Below are 22040 nucleotides of genomic sequence, written 5' to 3' on the forward strand. Positions count from 1 at the left end.
CTCATATTTATTACTATAATGAAACACTTAAACAAAACAAAAGCAAACAGTTCCGTCAGGCAACAGACAACTAAACGGAAAACAACTACCCACAAAAACCCAAGTGGGAAAAGGCTGCCTAAGTATGGCTCCCAATCAGAGACAACGATAGACAGCTGCCTCTGATTGGAAACCATACCCGGCCCCACCCCATATCACACCCTGACCTAACTAAACAGAGAAAAACGTCTCTCTCCGGTCAGGGCGTGACAAGAGGGCTGCTGGTCTGGTTGAGTGTATTCTCTCCTCTGTGCAACGACAAGATCACATCTTTCAGGTTCTTCACAGTGCGCACCACTGAACAGCTCGAGTTTTAGAGCAATGAACCATTTGTTCGGATGGAGAAGGCTTGCCAGACTGACGTTCATGCTGCTATATTTTCTCATTGAAGGTATGTTTCTTTTGTTGTTACTGATTAGCTGCACTAACTAAAAGTGTAAGTGGGAGATGATAGATAAGTAGCCTAAACATTATATTTTTTAAACGTTCAATGTTTTAATTAGTAACTTTGGAAATAAAAAACATTTGTCTCTTTTCGTATGTTTGTTGTGTCTCCTGATAAGGGAGGCTAGCAGCCGTAGTGCGTTGAGCACAGACCAAATGGGAATTTCCCTAATCCCCCTCCCCCTTACTAAATATGGTCAAATTTGTAAATGCTAAATCCATTTAAACAGTGCCACATTTAAACAGTGTGTAGCCTATCGCTAAGACTCATTCCAAAATAACATTCCTCTCTCTCTCTTTATCCTCCCGTATCCTGTCCGAGCATTAGACAAATATTTACAGTAAGAGATAGATACGGACAGAGACTAGTTTCTAAAACAGAGCTCTTTCATGGGAAGAAGGAGGTGTAGGATATAAAAGTTTGATCTATACACCAACTACAGAGTATGCCAATACTTTATTGATTCATAGACTAATTTAGATGAGAGATTAATAATATTTTGGAAACAACAGGCTGACAACCTTTTATAGTTCTCTTAGACTGTAGCTTGTCATTTGAAACTAATTTGCATTCTATTCCAATTTTGGCCAACTGACAGAGCTCACATGTTCACTGTGTTTAGGCTCACAGTGCCTGCCCAATGATGTTTGAAAAGACTAATGACTACGGATGGGATAGTAAAACATGCAAATTTATGGTGTTGGGACTTGGGAATTCCCTCAACCATGATGAATCATTGAAGGAGAATGGACATGGCTTTATCCCCAAAATGAAGAAATTATTTCATGGATATCAATATCTAAAAGTCATTAGGTAAAAAATTATATTCAGACTCAGTGGTATTTAAGCTACATTCGAGTGGGACATTAAACAGGAAATGTTTGGTTTCCTGTCATTGTGGTCAGAGGCTGTCTGTCACATAGATGGATGGAAGAGCGAGAGGCAGGTCATTGGAACAGGCGATGTACTTTGTTAAAAAGGTCATGGTCTGGTCACTGGTCAGCCCACCACAAATGTGATGTTCCTCTGGTCATAGCGTTGGACAAAAAAAGCTGTGTTTTTTAGGGTGTAAGTGTCTCGCATGAACGTCTTAACTGAGAATGAAGACGTTCAAGAGCAACAAGAGCTACACTACATGACCAAAAGTATGTGGTCAGCTGCTCGTCGAACATCTCATTCCAAAATCATGGGCATTAATATGGAGTTGGTCCTCCCTTTGCTGCTATAACAGCCTCCCCTCCTCTGGGAAGGCTTTCCACTACATTGCTGCTGGGACTTACTTCCAGCATTAGTGAGGTCGGGAACTGATGTTGGGCGATTAGGTCTGGCTCGCAGTTGGCGCTTCTATTCATCCTAAAGGTGTTTGATGGGGTTGAGGTCAGGGCTCTATGCAGGCTCTGTGCTTCCACGCCGATCTCGACAAACTATTTCTGTATGGACCTCACTTTGTGCAGGGGGGCATTGTCATGCTGAAACAGGAGAAGGCCTTCCCAAAGTTGGAAGCACAGAATCGTCTAGAAAGTAATTGTATGCTGTTGTTTAAGATTTCTCTTCACTGGAACTAAGGGGTCTAGCTCGAACCATGAAAAACAGCCCCAAACCATTATTCCTCCTCCACCAAACTTTACAGTTGGCACTATGCATTCGGGAATGTAGCGTTCTCCTGGCATCTGCCAAACTCAGATTCAGCCATAGGACTGCCAGATGGTGAAGCGTGATTCATCACTCCCGAGAATGCGTTTCCACTGCTCCAATGAGTCCAATGGCAGCAAACTTTACATTCATCCAGCCTATGCTTCACATTGCGCATGGTGATCTTAGGCTTTTGTGTGGCTGCTCGGCCATGGAAACCCATTTCATGAAGCTCTCGATGAACAGTTCTTGTGTTGGCGTTGCTTCCAGAGGCAGGAACTCGGAAGTCAGTGTTGCAACCGAGGACAGACAATTTTTACACGCTATAGGCCTACTATAGGCTAACATTAACTTGCTGGCCTGACATATCATTGCTAATGAAAGGAAGTTAGGCTAGCTAGCAAGCATTTTAGCCAGGCAGCCTAGAACAAAACCTGAAAGCGTTTAGCCTACTGTATGACCATTTCCAACATGAAAGAGGATGGTATTGGCGTTTCTCTACAAGTAGGGTGAGTCAACATGTTTTTTCTACTTGCATGCCAGCACGCACACTCATAGAAATCTGTATCATGGACAACCACATGATATTTTTTTTATTTTATTTAACCTTTATTTAACTAGGCAAGTAATATATATTTTAGTTGTCACTGTTTTAGACTAAGCATAGGTGATTAGATGATGCTGAAATGCTGGAGTTGAAATGGTGCTGGAATAGTGGAGGCAGCGCCTGCGTGTTTGTGTTACTCATCATTTGGTGCGATGCAGACATGCTGGCATGACTGGTACAAGGTGGCATGACTGGTGAAACAGAAGAGTCATTGTTTTGATGTTGAATCTCTGCCCGACAAAGGGATGTTAGGATATTTCAGTTATCCCGCTAGAGCTTATGTGCTAAACACATTATGATGCTACAGTTGTCAAACTTCTGGGCATGTGACAGCAGTGTGTAGGAGGGAGGTTCCTAGTTGTGAGAAGTGTGCAGAAGGGCATGAGACAAAGGATGTGTAGCATTGGGGGAAAAAGCGGTATGTTTTAATTGTAGGGGTGTCCATGAGTCTGGGGATCAAAAGTGTCCGGTGCGAGAGAGGCAGGTTGAAGTTACTAGGGTTAGGGTAGAGCAGAGGGTGTTGTATGCTGAGGCAGTAAAGAAAGTTGAGGATGATGGGTCAAGGGGGCGGGATACTGAGAGGAGGCGTGTGAGTAGTAGTTCTGTATCAGTACAGAGGGATAGGCCAAAGTGATATATGCTTCAGTAAGATTGGCTTTTTAGCATTCATAGCAATGGTTATCAACTGTCCTGCAGGGATGGAATGTAAGTCTAAGAAAATAGAGGTTGTGGTGACAGCTGCAGAGAAATATTTGGATGTACGAGATTTAACGTCAACAGAGTTACAGGGCGTGTTGAGTGGTGGTGTCCCGTCCTTTCATGCTGTTGGCCTGATGTAGGACTAGATGGGTTTAAATAGTGGAGTAGGGGGGGTTTAATGGGCGTAGGTGTCACGTCCAGACCATAGTAAGTTGTTATTTTCTATGGTAGAGTAGGTCAGGGTGTGACAGGGGGTGTTTTTCTATGTTTTGTATTTCTATGTTCATGTTCTAGTTTTGTATTTCTATGTTGGATTTGTTTGGGATGATCTCCAATTAGAGGCAGCTGGTCCTCGTTGTCTCTAATTGGAGATCATACTTAAGTAGAGGGTTTTCCCACCTGGGTTTGTAGGAGATTAGTTTTGAGTAGTGTCTGTTTCACCTCTGCGTCACGTTTTTTTTTGGGGGGGGGGGGGTCATTCAAGTTTATTTATGTATTGCATAGTTTCACAGTATAAATAAAATGTGGAACGACACACACGCTGCACTTTGGTCCGCTCATTCCTACGACAACCGTGACAGTAGGGTTAGATGGTATGGGTTTTGTTGATTTATTTTCCTTTTTTCAAGCAAAGTATAAGGGGGTTATTGTCCAGTCTAGTTTGTGGTGGTAATGCAACATCTATTGGATGCCAACCGCAGTTAAACCTCATCGAAGAAGTAGTGGTGATATCAATTAACAGTAATTTTGATCCAAATGTGCAAAGTGTCCAAACAGATCCTCAAGGTACAGTGAGGGGAAAAAAGTATTTGATCCCTTTTTTCCCCTCACTGTAGATGGATGATTTTAAATATGTTATTGGACCATAAACAAATATGGCTTATTAACCTATACAGTTCAAATAATGATGATCCATACTTCTTAAAAAATATATCATAATCCTACAAGCAACATAAGACTATTATTATGGTGGGAGGTTATAATACGGTTTTAAATACGGTTTTAAATACCTCTGTGGACCGTAAAGTAAATCACACTACAAACTATCACCCTCAGGCATATAAGGAAATCATGAATGTCACGGATATATTTGAATTAGTTGATATATGGAGGCTTAAATACCCTGACCTAGTGAGATACACATGGTGGGGGCTTAATAAAGCTAGTCATCTCGATTTTACTTTCTTATGTCATTCTCTCTGGCACCAAAAGTTGAAAAAGTGTTGATAGGGGACAGAATGCAGTCAGACCATCACATAATTGCCGTATATATTACTCTTACAGAATTTCCACGTGGGCGAGGATATTGGACATTTTATCAAAGCCTACTGGATAATAACTTGTTTATAACTAGGACAGAAGAATGTATAACTGACTTTTTCCGACATAACATAGGTACAGCAGATCCCCTTTTTGTATGGGACACTTTTAAATGTGCCTTTAGAAGCCATGCAATTCAGTACTCATCTATAAAACAAAAGCAATTTAGGTCAAAAAAGTCCATATTAACAAAGGAAATTGAAAGACTAACAGTACAGATAGAAACCAATAAAAACTGTACCATAGAGGCTCAGAGGAAGTTAGAGGAAAAGCAAAAAGAAATGGAGGCACTTATTCAAGAAAGATCCAGTGTAATATATTATAAAACATAAAGCAAACTGGATGGAATATGTGGAAAAGAATTTGGTGCATTTTTCCCATCTTCAACATAGAAATGCTACCAAAATAAATGTACTGAAACTTGTTACAAGGGATGGAGTCACTCATGATTCACTAAACAATATTTTTTGAAAGAGGAAGTATATGTTTTCATTTCAGTCTCCACCAACCAAAGCTAATTGTATGGCTTTTTTTCTTATTAATAATGTAAAATTAACATATGTACAGAAAGACTCATGTGAAGGCAAAATTACAGAGGAGGAACTTCTTGATGCAATTAAAACCTTTATGTCTGTGAAAACTGCAGGGCTGGATGGCATACCAGTGGAGGTATACCAAACTTTTTTTGATATACTAAGAAGACCATTATTAGCATGTTTTAACCACTTCTATATAAATGGTAGATTATCGGACACTCAACACGGGTCTGATTTCATTATTACTGTAACAGGATCCAAGTGGTGTGTGTGTGTGTGTGTGTATGTATATATATATATATATATATATATATATATATATATATATATATAAAGATCTAGTCCATTGAAAAAATTGAAGGCCTCTTACACTTCAGTGTTGTGAAGCAAAAATGATAGCTAAATGCTTAGTGCATAGAATTAAAGGTTTTGGCAGATATTATTCATCCTAATCAGACAGGTTTATTATTTTTATTTAACCTTTATTTAACTAGGCAATTCAGTTAAGAACAAATTCTTATTTACAATGACGGCCTACCAAAAGGCAAAATACCTCCTGCGGGGATGGGGGCTGGAATTAAAAATAAAAATAAATTTAAAAAATAACATATAAATATAGGACAAAACACACATCACAACAAGAGAGACCTAAGACAACATGGACAATACATTGGCTATAATATACTGCCCAAAAAAATAAAGGGAACACTTAAACAACACATCCTAGATCTGAATGAAAGATATAATCTTATTAAATACTTTTTTCTTTACATAGCTGAATGTGCTGAGAACAAAATCACACAAAAATAATCAATGGAAATCCAATTTATCAACCCACGGAGGTCTCGATTTGGAGTCACACTCAAAATTAAAGTGGAAAACCACACTACAGGCTGATCCAACTTTGATGTAATGTCCTTAAAACAAGTCAAAATGAGGCTCAGTAGTGTGTGTGGCCTCCACGTGCCTGTATGACCTCCCTACAACGCCTGGGCATGCTCCTGATGAGGTGGCAGGTGGTTTCCTGAGGGATCTCCTCCCAGACCTGGACTAAAGCATCCACCAACTCCTGGACAGTCTGTGGTGCAACGTGGCATTGGTGGATGGAGCGAGACATGATGTCCCAGATGTGCTCAATTGGATTCAGGTCTGGGGAACGGGCGGGCCAGTCCATAGCATCAATGCCTTCCTCTTGCAGGAACTGCTGACACACTCCAGCCACATGAGGTCTAGCATTGTCTTGCATTAGGAGGAACCCAGGGCCAACCGCACCAGCATATGGTCTCACAAGGGGTCTGAGGATCTCATCTCGGTACCTAATGGCAGTCAGGCTACCTCTGGCGAGCACATGGAGGGCTGTGCGGCCCCCCAAAGAAATGCCACCCCACACCATGACTGACCCACCGCCAAACCGGTCATGCTGGAGGATGTTGCAGGCAGCAGAACGTTCTCCACGGCGTCTCCAGACTCTGTCACATCTGTCACGTGCTCAGTGTGAACCTGCTTTCATCTGTGAAGAGCACAGGGCGCCAGTGGCGAATTTGCCAATCTTGGTGTTCTCTGGCAAATGCCAAACGTCCTGCACGGTGTTGGGCTGTAAGCACAACCCCCACCTGTGGACGTCGGGCCCTCATACCACCCTCATGGAGTCTGTTTCTGACCGTTTGAGCAGACACATGCACATTTGTGGCCTGCTGGAGGTCATTTTGCAGGGCTCTGGCAGTGCTCCTCCTGCTCCTCCTTTCACAAAGGCGGAGGTAGCAGTCCTGCTGCTGGGTTGTTGCCCTTCTACGACCTCCTCCACGTCTCCTGATGTACTGGCCTGTGTCCTGGTAGCGCCTCCATGCTCTGGACACTACGCTGACAGACACAGCAAACCTTCTTGCCACAGCTCGCATTGATGTGCCATCCTGGATGAGCTGCACTACCTGAGCCACTTGTGTGGGTTGTAGACTCCGTCTCATGCTACCACTAGAGTGAAAGCACCGCCAGCATTCAAAAGTGACCAAAACATCAGCCAGGAAGCATAGGAACTGAGAAGTGGTCTGTGGTCCCCACCTGCAGAACCACTCCTTTATTGGGGGTGTCTTGCTAATTGCCTATAATTTCCACCTGTTGTCTATTCCATTTGCACAACAGCATGTGAAATTTATTGTCAATCAGTGTTGCTTCCTAAGTGGACAGTTTGATTTCACAGAAGTGTGATAGACTTGGAGTTACATTGTGTTGTTTAAGTGTTCCCTTTATTTTTTTGAGCAGTGTATAAGTGCTGGAAACAATAGCACACTATGAAATATCTGGGAAACCAGGCCTGATTTCCAAAGCTGACTTTGAAAAGGCTTATAAATGCCTGGAATATTACAATTTTGGAGAATCTCTTATAAAATGGGTTAAAGTTATGTATAGCAACCCTAGGTGTAAAATAGTAAATAATGGCTACATATCAGAACGTTTTAAACTGTCAAGAGGAGTAAAACAAGGTTGTCCACTATCGGCATATCTATTTATTATTGCCATCGAATTGTTAGCTGTTAAAATTTAATCCAACAATAATATTAAGGGATTAGAAATTCATGGCTTATTAGAAATCCATGGCTTAAAAACAAAGGTGTTATTGTATGCTGAGGATTCATGTTTTCTTTTAAATCCACAATTAGAATCCCTCCACAGCCTCAGAGGATCTAGATACTTTTTCTAACCTCTCTGGATTAAAACCAAATTATGATAAGTATATATTATGTATTGGATCACAAAAAAATGCAACTTTTACATTACCGTGTAGTTTACCAATAAAATGGTCTGACGGGATGTGGACATACTAGGTATACATATCCCGAAAGAAAGAAATTATCTCACTCCAATAAATGTAAGAGAATTTGCAAAAATAAATAAGATCTTGTTACCATGGAAAGGAAAATACCTGTCTGTTTGTGGAAAAATCATCCTGATTAACTCTTTAGTCATATCACAGTTTACCTATTTGCTTATATCTAGCGACCTGCTTTTTAAATTATATATTACATTCTATTTGGAATGGCAAGCCAGACAAATGTAAAAGGGCCTATTTATATAATGAATATGAATTCGGAGGGCAGAAATGATTAAATATTATAGCATTGGACCTCTCATTAAAGGCATCAGTCATACAGAAGTTACACTTAAATCCGAAATGGTTCTCTAGTAAATTAGTAAGAATGTCTCACCCGATGTTCAAGAATGGCCTTTTTCCCTTTATTCAGATTACAACCGCTCAGTTTCGGTTATTTGAAAACGAAACGAAATCGCCAAAATATCGTCATTTTTTAAACAGGCCATAGAAAGTTGGTTTTCAGTTTAATCCACCTGAAAAGACCAAACAAATAATACAACAGATATTGTGGTTAAACTCAAATATACTAATTGATAACCTTTATTTTTAAAATGTCACATTTTTGTAAATGAATAGGACTGGTGGAGTTGTCACACATACAGCTAACACAGACATATGGGAATGTCTGCTCTATCCAAAATTACAACCAACTAATTGCAGCATTACCACAAAAATGGAAGAAGCAAGTGGCAGGGGGAAAAAGTAAGGAACTTATCTGTATTAAAGACCAAAATTGGTTAAAGAAAATTGTGAAAAATAAAAATATATACCAGTTTTATTTAAGGACCAAAAATAGACAGCTGTGCCATATAAATAGTAGGGAACAGATTTTCGATGTATCGATTCGATGGCACATGGTTTATGAATTGACACGCAAAACGATGACGGATTCTACATTTTTCAATTAAAATGATTATACAAAATACTTGCAACCAATACAATGTTATATATATTGGGGATACAATCTTCCCAGCTCTGCAGATTTTGCTGCAAGGAGGCAGAGTCATTAGATTTTGGTACTGTCCATATGTAGCTTGTTTTTGGTCACAGGTCCAGGAATGGCTGAAGAATTGCAACATTTACCTAGAGCTAACACTGCTGATAGCAATACTGGGTGATTTGAAAGGTCATAGTCAATCGATCAACAATATAATAAATGTTTATATTTAATTTACAATCTATAGAAACTGAGAATAGAAAGGTTTAGTACTTTTGTGAAGCATCACAGTTGAAAAATATATGGCAAAGAGAAATCCAATATGGATGGTGTAAAGAAATAGATGGGAGCGGTTGAATGGAGCTGAAGGGTGGGACTAATAAGATAACAAATGTTAAACGGGGTCAGTAAAATGTATATAGGTTCAGAACTTTTGTGAAATAGCAGTTTCAAATATATGGACATAGAGGAAGGCCAGGACTAAAAACAAACACAATATAACTATTGTACAATAGACTGTCTGTAAAATGTGTATAGAATGAATAAGCTAGAAGTAGAAGCCTAAGTGTTATTGTTTATTAGTTTACTCTAATTGGGGGAGGTGTGTTACGGTTTACAGGGAAAAATAAAGTAAGGTATATTCTAAAAAGACGTGTATATAAACTCAGCAAAAAAAGAAATCTCCCCTCACAGTCAACTGCGTTCATTTTCAGCAAGCTTAACATGTGTAAATATTTGTATGAACATAACAATATTCAACAACTGAGACATAAACTGAACAAGTTTCACAGACATGTGACCAACAGAAATTGAATAATGTGTCCCTGAGCAAAGAGGGTTTCAAAATCAAAAGTAACAGTCAGTATCTGGTGTGGCCACCAGCTGCATTAAGTACTGCAGTGCATCTCATGGACTGCACCAGATTTGCCAGTTCTTGCTGTGAGATGTTACCCCACTCTTCCACCAAGGCACCTGCAAGTTCCCGGACATTTCTGGGGGGAATGGCCCTAGCCCTCACCCTCCGATCCAACAGGTCCCAGACATCCTCAATGGGATTGAGATCCGGGCTCTTCGCTGGCCATGGCAGAGCACTGCCATTCCTGTCTTGCAGGAAATCACGCACAGAATGAGCAGTATGGCTGGTAGCATTGACATGCTGGAGGGTCATGTCAGGATGAGCCTGCAGGAAGGGTACCACATGAGGGAGGAGGATGTCTTCCCTGTAACGCACAGCGTTGAGATTGCCTGCAATGACAACAAGCTCAGTCCGATGATGCTGTGACACACCGCCCCAGACCATGACGGACCCTCCACCTCCAAATCGATCCCGCTCCAGAATAAAGGCCTCGGTGTAACGCTCATTCCTTTGACGATAAATGCGAATCCGACCATCGCCCCTGGTGAGACAAAACCGCGACTCATCAGTGAAGAGCACTTTTTGCCAGTCCTGTCTGGTCCAGCGATGGTGGGTTTGTGTCCATAGGCGACGTTCTTAACGGTGATGTCTGGTGAGGACCTGCCTTACAACACGCCTACAAGCCCTCAGTCCAGCCTCTCTCAGCCTATTGCAGAGAGTCTGAGCACTGACGGAGGGATTGTGTGTTCCTGGTGTAACTTAGGCAGTTGTTGTTGCCATCCTGTACCTGTCCCGCAGGTGTGATGTTCGGATGTACCGATCCTGTGCAGGTGTTGTTACACGTGGTCTGCCACTGCGAGGACGATCAGCTGTCCGTCCTGTCTCCCTGTGGCGCTGTCTTAGGCGTCTCGCAGTACGGACATTGCAATTTATTTCCCTGGCCACATCTGCAGTCCTCATGCCTCCTTGCAGCATGCCTAAGGCACGTTCACACAGATGAGCAGGGACCCTGGGCATCTTTCTTGTGGTGTTTTTCAGTCAGTAAAAAGGCCTCTAGTGTCCTAAGTTTTCATAACTGTGACCTTAATTGCCTACCGTCTGTAAGCTGTTAGTGTCTTAACGACCGTTCCACAGGTGCATGTTCATTAATTGTTTATGGTTCATTGAACAAGCATGGGAAACATTGTTTAAACCCTTTACAATGAAGATCTGTGAAGTTATTTGGATGTTTACGAATTATCTTTGAAAGACAGGGTCCTGAAAAAGGGAGTTTATGCATATATGTTTGTGTGTGTGTGTGTATATATATATATATACTGTCACGGTGCTAATAAGAGACGGACAAAGGCGCAGCGTTAAAGTGAAACTTCTTCAACCAAAACAATAAACAAGCAACATAACGTGACTACGTGGTGTAACAATCACCACCACAAACAAACAATATCCCACAAAGCAGGTGGGAACAGTGAACCCTTAAGTATGATCCCCAATTAGAGCCAACGAACATCAGCTGCCTCTAATTGGGAATCATACTAAGAGGACCAACATTGAAATGGAAAGACTAGAACACCCCCCTAGTCACGCTCTGACCTAAACACCATAGTCAGGGCTTGAGAGACACACACACACACACACACACACAGTTGAAGTTGGAAGTTTACATACATCTTAGCCAAATACATTTAAACTCAGTTTTTCACAATTCCTGACATTTAATCCAAGTAAGAATTCCCTGTTTTAGGTCAGTTAGGATCACCACTTTATTTTAAGAATGTGAAATGTCAGAATAATAGTAGAGAGTGATTGATTTCAGCTTTTATTTCTTTCATCACATTCCAAGTGGGTCAGAAGTTTACATGCACTCAATTAGTATTTGGTAACATTGCCTCTAAATTGTTGAACTTGGGTGCATTTTGGCCCATTCCTCCTGACAGAGCTCATGTAACTGAGTCAGGTTTGTAGGCCTCCTTGCTTGCACATGCTTTTTCAGTTCTGCCCACAACTTTTCTATGGGATTGAGGTCAGGGCTTTGTGATGGCTTAGTGACTCCAATACCTTGACTTTGTCGTCCTTAAGCCATTTTGCCACAACTTTGGAAGTTTGCTTGGGGTCATTGTCCATTTGGAAGACCCGTTTGCGACCGTTTGCGACCAAGCTTTAACTTCCTGACTGATGTCTTGAGATGTTGCTTCAATATATCCACATCATTTTCCTTCCTCATGATGTGAAGTGCACCAGTCCCTCCTGCAGCAAAGCACCCCCACAACATGATGCTGCCACCCCCGTGCTTCACGGTTGGGATGGTGTTCTTCAGCTTGCAAGCATCCCCCTTTTTCCTCCAAACATACGATGGTCATTATGGCCAAACAGTTCTATTTTTGTTTCATCAGACCAGAGGACATTTCTCCAAAAAGTACGATCTTCGTTGCAAACTGTAGTCTGGCTTTTTATGGCGGTTTTGGAGCAGTAGCTTCTTCCTTGCTGAGTGGCCTTTCAGGTTATGTCGATATAGGACTCATTTTACTGTGGATATAGATACCTTTGTACCTGTTTCCTCCAGCATCTTCACAAGGTCCTTTGCTGTTGTTTTGGGATTGATATGCACTTTTCGCACCAAAGTACGTTCATCTCTAGGAGACAGAATGCGTCTCTTTCCTGAGCGGTATGACGGCTGCGTTTATACTTATACATGGTGTTTATACTTGCATATTGTTGTTTGTACAGATGAACGTGGTACATTCAGGTGTTTGGAAATTGCTCCCAAGGATGAACCAGACTTGTGGAGGTCTCCAATTTTTTTTCTGAGGTCTTAGCTGATATCTTTTTGATTTTCCCATGATGTCAAGCAGAGGCACTGAGTTTGAAGATAGGCCTTGAAATACATCCACAGGTACACCTCCAATTGACTCAAATGATGTCAATTAGCCTATCAGAAGCTTCTAAAGCCATGACATCATTTTCTGGAATTTTCCAAGCTGTTTAAAGGCACAGTCAATTTAGTGTATGCAAACTTCTGACCCACTGGAATTGTGATACAGTGAATTATAAGTGAAATAATCTGTCTTGTAAACAATTGTTGGAAAAATGACTTGTGTCATGCACAAAGTAGATGTCCTAACCGACTTGCCAAAACTATTGTTTGTTAACAAGATATTTGTGGAGGGGTTGAAAAAGGAGTTGTTTGTATGTAAACTTCCGACTTCAACTGTGTGTGTGTGTGTGTGTGTGTGTGTGTGTGTGTATATATATTTCTTTTTTTATTTACCCCCAAAATATATATATTTACCCCCAAAATATATGGGGGATTGGAAATTATGCAGACAATTACATTGATGGAAGCGACAGTCTATTTGCATTATTAAAGCTGATCCACCCCTAGAAAAATATAATAAAAGAGAAGTAGTGAAGTGCGAAATACGCCTAGCTTCTTGAAACGGGTCACATATCACGGTGTCAAGGCATATGAACTAACAGGTTATAGAGCAAACAAAGCAATTATCACAACACAGGTTGTAATATGGCTTTTTTTCCTGGCTAGGCTTACCCGGTGATTTTTACCCACGTACCCCTACCTACTTTTGTCCTGTATAGGCTACCTGAACCTGCATGACATGAGACGTCCTTGTGCTCTCTCCCAGCTTTGACAGAAAGTTGAGCGTAAAACCTGTCTATTAATGCCAAATAATACAGTCAGTCCACCCTCAACACTAGCTTACTCGAATGTTTCATTATGCAGTGTACTATCTAAAGCTATATACCGTATTTAGCTGCTAACTTTTATAAACATTAAACATCAAATTGGGAAAAAAGTAGTCTGCTTGAGGATAAATTCACCTGCTATTTATTATTGAACTCAGCAGGTTTCATCTGGATAACATCTTACACAAATGGGCTGCAATATTCAAGGTAAATTAGATCTAATTAAATCCAATTTGGTGTCGTGAAGTCCTATATTATTGTGTGCAAATGTTTTCACCACGGCCTGTAGGTCCAGGTTGCGAGCCAGACTTTTTTCTATACCGAGTGTTGCCACGCCAGACAGTCTTTCCTGAGAAATTGTGTGTTATATGTCCACTGCGCAGCACACAAGTTAAACTTAGTCTTGAATGATGCATGTCAAGATATACCAGAGATAACGGGCTGTTGATATTGCAACCACATAACTCAAACGCCGGTTCACGAGGATATCACAAACAGCTTTTTTTGTTCAAGCTATCAAGAACTGTTTATCTGATTATTTATTGGCTGTCCAGTATCTAGACGACCTGTCCTCAGGCTGGCAGTTAAGGAGAATGGGAGGCACAATTAAAGATGTCACAGAATTGCTGTATTTGAAGCACAACTCCCTTCTGCTCAGTTTCCCTGTTGTTGCTACGACAATCAAAGAACTACCTACACTCTAAAAAATGCTGGGTTATTGATATATGACCCAGTGGGTGGGTTAATTCAAAGTTATCCAGCAAGCATTGAATGAGTATTGTTGCAGCTGTAGCAAGTCTGCTCATAGTGGAATTACTTTGACGGATAAATGGGCAAGTAGTTATGGCTGACCAAAAACTGTAAGAAAAAGTTAGCTAACAACGCTAATTATCCATTCAGGTTAAATAGACCTAACTATTAAAATTACATATCTCAGTCATTGAACATTTTAGATCATGTTAGCTAGCAAGCTATCTAGCAAACAACACCATGCATGCTAGCTCAAACATTAGCTGCCTAGTTAACTACTTAGCTAACGTTTTGTAACTTAGCTGGCTAGCTAACCATTTATTTTATGTGCTGTGTGATATCAAAAATGTAAGGTTTTTGTTGTCGTTTGGCTGGCTAGCAATGTCAGTACCTGTAGAAAGCTTGTCTTCTGTAAGCCTAACATTAACGCTACTGTGTGGTGCATTGTTTCATGTCAGGTAGTTAAGTTTAGAGGTCGACCGACTTAATTAGGGCTGAATTCAAATTTTCATAATCAGTAATCGGCATTTTTGGACACCGATTGTGGGCAAATATTTTTTATATATATATATATTTTTTTATTTTTTTTACCTAGGCAAGTCAGTTAAGAACACATTCTTATTTTCAATGATGGCCTAGGAACGGTGGGTTAACTGCCTTGTTCAGGGGCAGAACGACAGATTTTTACCTTGTCAGCTCAGGGATTCGATCTTACAACCTTCCGGTTATTAGTCCAACGCTCTAACCACCTGCCTTACATTGCACTCCACGAGGAGCCTACGTGCCAGGCTGACTACCTGTTACGCGAGTGCAGTAAGAAGCCAAGGTAAGTTGCTAGCTAGCATTAAACTTATCTTATAAAAAACAATCAATCTTCACATACTCACTAGTTAACTACACATGGTTGATGATATTACTAGTTCATCTAGCGTGTCCTGCGTTGCATATAATTGATGCGGTGCCTGTTAATTTCTCAACGAATTACAGCCTACTTAGCCAAACGGGTGATGATTTAACTAGCGCATTCGTGAAAAAAAGCACTGTCATTGCACCAATGTGTACCTATGAACATCAATGCCTTTCTTTAAAATCAATACACAAGTATATATATTTTTAAACGGCTAACATGAATTTCTTTTAACTAGGGAAATTGTCACTTCTCTTGTATTCCGTGCAAGCAGCCAGCGTATATGCAGCAGTTTGGGTCGCCTGGCTCGTTGCGAACTGTGTGAAGACCATTTATTCCTAACAAAGACCGCAATTAATTTGCCAGAATTGTACATAATTATGACATAACATTGAAGGTTGTACAATGTAACAGCAATATTTAGACTTAGGGATGCCACCCGTTAGATAAAATATTTCACTGAAAGAATAAACGTTTTTTTTCCGAAACGATAATTTCCGGATTTGACCATATTAATGACCTAAGGCTCATATTTCTGTGTGTCATTATGATATAATTAAGTCTGTTTTGATATTTGATAGAGCAGTCTGATGGTAGGCAGCAGCAGGCTCGTAAGCATTCATTCAAACAGCACTTTCGTGCGTTTGCCAGCAGCTCTTCGCTGTGCTTCAAGCATTGAGCAGTTTGACTTCAAGCCTATCAACTCCTGAGATTAGGCTGGTGTAACCGATGTGAAATGGCTAGCAAGTTAGCGGGGTGCGCGCTAATAGCGTTTCAATCGGTGATGTCACTCGCTCTGAGACCTTGAAGTAGTTGTTCCCCTTGCTCTGCAAGGGCCGCGGCTTTTGTGAGCAATGGGTAACGACGCTTCGAGGGTGGCTGTTGTCGATGTGTTCCTGGTTCGATCCGGGGTAGGGGCGAGGAGAGGGACGGAAGCTATACTGTTACACTGGCAATACTAAAGTGCCTATAAAAACATCCAATAGTCAAAGGTATATGAAATACAAATGATATAGAGAAATAGTCCTATAATTGCTATAATAACTACAACCTAAAACATCTTACCTGGGAATATTGAAGACTCATGTTAAAAGGAACCACCAGCTTTCATATGTTCTCATGTTCTGAGCAAGGAACTTAAACGTTAGCTTTTTTACATGGCACATATTGCACTTTTACTTTCTTCTCCAACACTTTGTTTTTGCATTATTTAAACCAAATTGAACATGTTTCATTATTTATTTGAGGCTAAATTGATTTTATTGATGTATTCTATTAAGTTAAAATAAGTGTTCATTCAGTATTGTTGTAATTGTCATTATTACAAATAAATAAATAAAATCGGCCGATTAATCGGTATCGGGGTTTTTGGCCCTCCAATAATCGGTATCGGTATCGGCGTTGAAAAATCATAATCGGTCGACCTCGCTTTCCCACCCAGTTTGGCTAGCTAGGCCAGCTAGCTAGCTATATATTTTACTAAGTTAGGCCTATTCCCTGTCTCTGACATGGTTGTAACATGGTTGTAGCTAGTTGGCAAGCATATAACTCGTGCTTTTAGTGACAGTTTTTTTGCCTAATTGTTTATATTAGTTAGCTAGCTAGGTAATCTCAATCTGAATGCAGACAGTTACTTTAGGTAGCTATAGCTAGCTACATATTAAAATGAAATGAGTGTCTCAATTGTTCACACATGTCTAGGCTATCCATTTTGACTCTCCACTTAATGGGTTAGGTAACATTGTCTTCGTCTCCCAGATACTAAAGACAACATGGCCCTGAGAGTGCTTCTCCAACCACCAGTGTACTGAGTGCAGGTAGCTGCATATTGAAATGAAAGTAGTGTCTCAAATGTTTATCCATGTTGACTGTCCCCTAAAACCTTGTAATGTATTTGTCCCCCAGATACTAAAGATGACACAATCCTAAGAGTGTTCATCCCACCACCAGTGTAACGAGTTGGAAATAATACTGCCCGTCCAAGCATTGATGAGGCCCAAAAATCATATTGTAGCGTAAGTATACATGTGGAATATTGAATACTATGTAATACTGTAAACCAGAGGTGGGAAGTAACTAATTACAAATGATCTCGTCACTGTAATTGAGTAGCTTTTCCAAGTACTTGTGCTTTTGAGTATTTTTCAGTCAGTAATTTTAATGTAATTAAAGTAACAGTACTTGATTAAGATATTTTAGTAGCCTTTCCACCACTGATATTAATTTATTTTCAAATGTTAATTGTATATTTTACATACAGATGTGCCTTTTTGCAGCACATTAAATAAATGAACCTAGTTCCTACTGTACATTCATTTCCTCTATTACTTTTTCAATTTAATGCATGGAAATATCTGTAACAAGATGTGTAACAACATTTAGATAGCTAATGTTGCTAAGGTTAACTGTCAAGGTCAATGTTTATGTTTTAAAAGTAACTCAATTACTTTTACTCAGAGTACATTTTGACTTTTTCTTTAGTTTTTTTTTTACACAAGTAGTTTTACTTTTACATGAGTCAAATTTAATTGAAGTAACAGTACTTCTACTTGAGTAGAATATTTCAGTACTCTTCCCACCCCTGCTGTAAACCAATCACAAAGTGTCTGGACTCAACTCAGTGCAGATTAACGTCCTTCACACAGGCTTGTGCAAGAGTGTGATGAGTGTCTTGATTATTGTTCAATGTTTTATAATCCTATTCTAAAATTCCCAGGCTGGAACCAATATGACTGAATATCTCCGCGACGTGACCAAAAAACAAGATACCAAACCCTTCGTTCTGACTCTGGGAACAATCGCCTGGCTTTCATCATCATTGTTTATCTTTTGCATGACTTCATTTTATAGCTAAAATGTATATCTTAAAATAAACATTTTGTATTTTACCTAGAATTTGTCATGATTGGCCATATGTCATTTTAAGAAAGTACAGTAGTAACGTTGTAAAATGGATTGTTATTGTTAGAAATATTTATAAGTTTACAAATGAACAGATTCTGTAATAGAGAGAGGTTATTTTGTTTTACCTTATCAATAAAGTAAGAAATAACCCACTGCTGGGTCAAAAATACATGAATAATACAGCAAAACAGTAAAAAGCTACCCATTGCTAGGTCAAAATAACCACATTTTTGGGTCATTCATGAAACCCAATAGTGCTGTGTTAAAATTACCCAGTGCTGGTTATCTGCTATAGTGATCCAGCGCAGCATTTTGAGTGCAGGAAATGCAGAAATGATAAAGTGCTGAAATTAGTTTTGGTTGAATTGAAGAGTATAAAACAATCAGAATGGAGAAAAACTCATTGAAATCATTTAGGATATATGTGTTGCCACCCTAGGATCACTCACTACTCTTAAATTCAAAAACAAAAAATACCGTCGTACCGCCCAATTTTTTTTTAAATACTGTGATATTATATTTTGGCCATATCGCCCAGCCCTAAGTCCACTACAGAGTCAGTTTTCCTTGCTTTGGCCCAGGCCTGCTTTCTCATCTGAATGAGCTTGGTTTTCTTCTGAGCAATCTTTGTTTATCTGCCAGAAAAATACATCTGGAGGATACATTTTCAAGAGCCAACTCGGGGTCAGGAATACAGGAGACAGTGGCTAAATCAGAATAGAACCCTTGAAGAGAATTTTTTTCAAATGTTCCTTCTTAATTAAACGAGGAATAGTATTTTGCTGTTTTGTATCTCTAATACATACTATGGGACAATGATCACTGAGACCATATGCAAATACTCCACTAGGCAAATATTTATCAGGGTTATTAGTAAGAATTAAGTCAATCAATGGGTTAAAAGGGTTTTTCACATTTAGCCGTGTGAGTTTTGAGATCAATTGAGTCAGATTAAAATCAATGCATATACTCTTAAATTGATCTGAGGCCAGGGATAGCCAATCCAGATTCATATCCCCTAAAATGACCAACTCCGAGGACCAGAAAAGGTGTTAAACACTCAGATATTGCACCAAAAGCATCCACTATGGCAGCAAGGAGGGCGGTAAATCCCAGCAACAAATAAATGTGTATTCTGGTTTATGGACACATCTTCAACCAGGAACTCCAATATCTTGGGAACAGAAATATTTAAAGATTGGGATGCAATGAAATTAGTACATATATGGCCACCCCCCCCTTCCTCTTTCTGTAATCTGTCACATCTAAATATATTATAATAATTTACTTCAATGTCTTTATCAGAGACATAACCATTTAGTCATGTTTCCAAGAGAACCAGAATGTCAGGACATGAGTACTGTACCCAAATGTCAATTCTGTCATTTTTTTATCATACTTTGCACATTTAGGTGCATTAGCCCAAACCCCCTACGAGAGTTAAAGTAAAAGGGGTTATACAGCTCATTCCCATCAGAGCTAACAGGCATAGGGTCATCTGCAGCTATTTGAGTGACCTGAAACTTTTCCAAGGTCCCTGGCCAAACACGTGAAAGCAGAGCAGACTGAGCATTTGACAGACCTCTCTCAAGTCGTTGGATGCAAGGGCTGGGGCGGGAACTGGGAGAGCAGTGTTGGCAGAGCTCAGTCCACCTGGATGAAGCTCCTGCCGAAGGAGTGGAGCTGCTGCCAATGCTCCATTCTGGGTGTGCACAGGAAAGGAAAGGGGGATACCTAGTCAGTTGTACAACTGAATGCCTTAGACTGAAATGTGTCTTCCACATTTAACTCAACCCCTCTGAATCAGAGAGGTGCGGGGGGCTGCCATAATCGACATCCACGTCTTTGGTGCCCTGGGAACAGTGGGTTAACTACCTTGCTAAGGGGCAGAACGACAGATTTTTACCTTGTCAGCTCGGGGATTCGATCCAGAAACCTTTCGGTTACTGGCCCAATGCTCTGACCACTAGAGGCCTTGGCGTGGCTCCTGTTGCAGAGTTGTTGGGGCTGCTATTGGGGGCAGAATTGCCCTAGGCCTGTCCTGGGGATGGGAATAGGGAGGGTAACCAAAACATGCCTGGGAGGGAGGTAGTGGGGGGTAATTGAGGAGGGTGGTGTGAAGGGCAGCGTGGCTGGTGAAGCTCCAAACTCAGCATCTGAGGGCTGATGATGAGAATAATACATGGTGTGGACTGCATCTTCTGGTGCACTACCCTCAACAGAGTTTTTCCAGAGCCTAGGGTAGTGGTCGGTGATGTGTAGAGCTGGGCTGAGTTGAGGTGTGCCGGGTCTGGTTGTGCTGTGCTGTGATTGGCCGCGCCTGGTTTAGCTGTGCTGTGATGGGCCGGGCCTGGTTGAGCTGTGCTGAGGCTGGCCGGGTCTGATAGAGCAGTGCTGAGGCGGGCCAGGTCTGGATGAGCTGTGCTGTGATGGGCCGGGTCTGCTTGAGCTGTGCTGAGGCGGGCCCAGGTCTGGTTGTCTCTCCGATGGCTGAAGGGTCTATATGTCTCTTACCAGAGCCTGCCTCTGCATATGTGGACTGGCAATGAGACTGAGGTACCCTCCTGTTGGTCACTACTTGTCCTACCCCTAGAGTACAGTCCAGTGCTGTGATGGGTTGTGTTGTGCTGAGCTGAGCTGTGTCCAGTCACTGTTGGGTTGAGCCGGGCTGGTTCTGGCACCACTGGGCTGAGCTGGGTTGGTTCTGGCACCGCTGAGCTGGTCTGGGTCTCACGCCGCTGGGCTGAGCTGTGTTGGTTCTGGCTCCGCCGGGCAGAGCTGGTCTGGGTCTAGCGCCGCTTGGCTCGGACATGTTGGTAGGTGCTGGTGATGTCTGTGTCTGGCTCAATTGAGATGAGATTGGCCTTCTCTTTCTCCTTGGATAGTGGGGAAGTGGGGGGACTCTGTTGCTGGGCTGGTATAATTGTGGAACTCTGCCTAACATGGCATCCTTCAGGTCCTTGGCAAAGATTCTGACTCCCTCATGGTCCAGGTATACATGGTCGTACAGGTGCTCACATGTCAGGGTGTGGTGGTGAGAGATGCTGACAAATGGTAGTGAGGAGCAGTCCATGGTGATTTTTTTGTTGACATTTTGGATCATTTGCCATGGGAGAACTTTCCTTGGTAGAAGGATGGATATAATAATGTTTGTCCGTGGGAACAGGGTATGTGCATTCTCTGCCACCTTTCTCACTTCCTCACTTCCCTCCTTTTTCCTTTTGTGGGCAGGTCATTTGTCCGAGTATGTATGACAAGGATGTCAGGTTTTTACAGCTTGACTTGATAGAGCAGTTGAAGTGCACTGTCAGTAGTGGGCCAACATCATTTAGTCGTCTGGTGTCTCCTATCTTCCAGATACTTTCCATTAGAGTCTATCAGAACTGCAGGTTTGGGAGGTATCCTGGGTTGAACTGGATCCTGTCCTCTGGAGGTGTGTTCGGCTGAATATGGTCAGACTGCTGGAAGGTTGGCTAGGCAGGGTAGGATGTGGCAGGCTGGGAGGTTGGCTAGACAGGGTAGGATGTGGCAGGCTGGGAGGTTGGCTAAGCAGGGTAGGATAAGGCAGGCTGGGAGGTTGGCTAGGCAGGGTAGGATGTGGCAGGCTGGGAGGTTGGCAGGTCAGGGTAAGCTGTGGCAGGCTGGGAGGTTTGCAGGTCAGGGTAAGCTGTGGCAGGCTGGGAGGTTGGCAGGTCAGGGTAAGCTGTGGCAGACTGGGAGGTTTGCAGGTCAGGGTAAGCTGTGGCAGGCTGGGAGGTTGGCAGGTCAGGGTAAGCTGTGGCAGGCTGGGAGGTTGGCAGGTCAGGGTGGACCCTAAGAGACTGGGGGGACGTGATGCAG

General features: G+C 41.5%; 1 protein-coding gene across 7 annotated transcripts in view; it reads left to right on the top strand.

Moving 5' to 3' along the window:
* The first annotated feature begins 224 nt into the window (after positions 1-224).
* Positions 225-22040, top strand: part of LOC115191983 (SLAM family member 5) — a 31715-nt gene continuing 9899 nt past the window's right edge. For all 7 annotated transcript variants that reach the window (XM_029750075.1, XM_029750076.1, XM_029750077.1 and 4 more), the window contains exon 1: positions 225-430. In XM_029750075.1, the coding sequence (XP_029605935.1) occupies positions 361-430 (70 nt within the window). In that variant the 5' untranslated portion in view covers positions 225-360. The remainder of the gene's footprint in view (positions 431-22040) is intronic.

Source organism: Salmo trutta, chromosome 4, assembly GCF_901001165.1.
Source record: "Salmo trutta chromosome 4, fSalTru1.1, whole genome shotgun sequence".
NCBI classification, from domain to species: Eukaryota; Metazoa; Chordata; class Actinopteri; order Salmoniformes; family Salmonidae; genus Salmo; species Salmo trutta.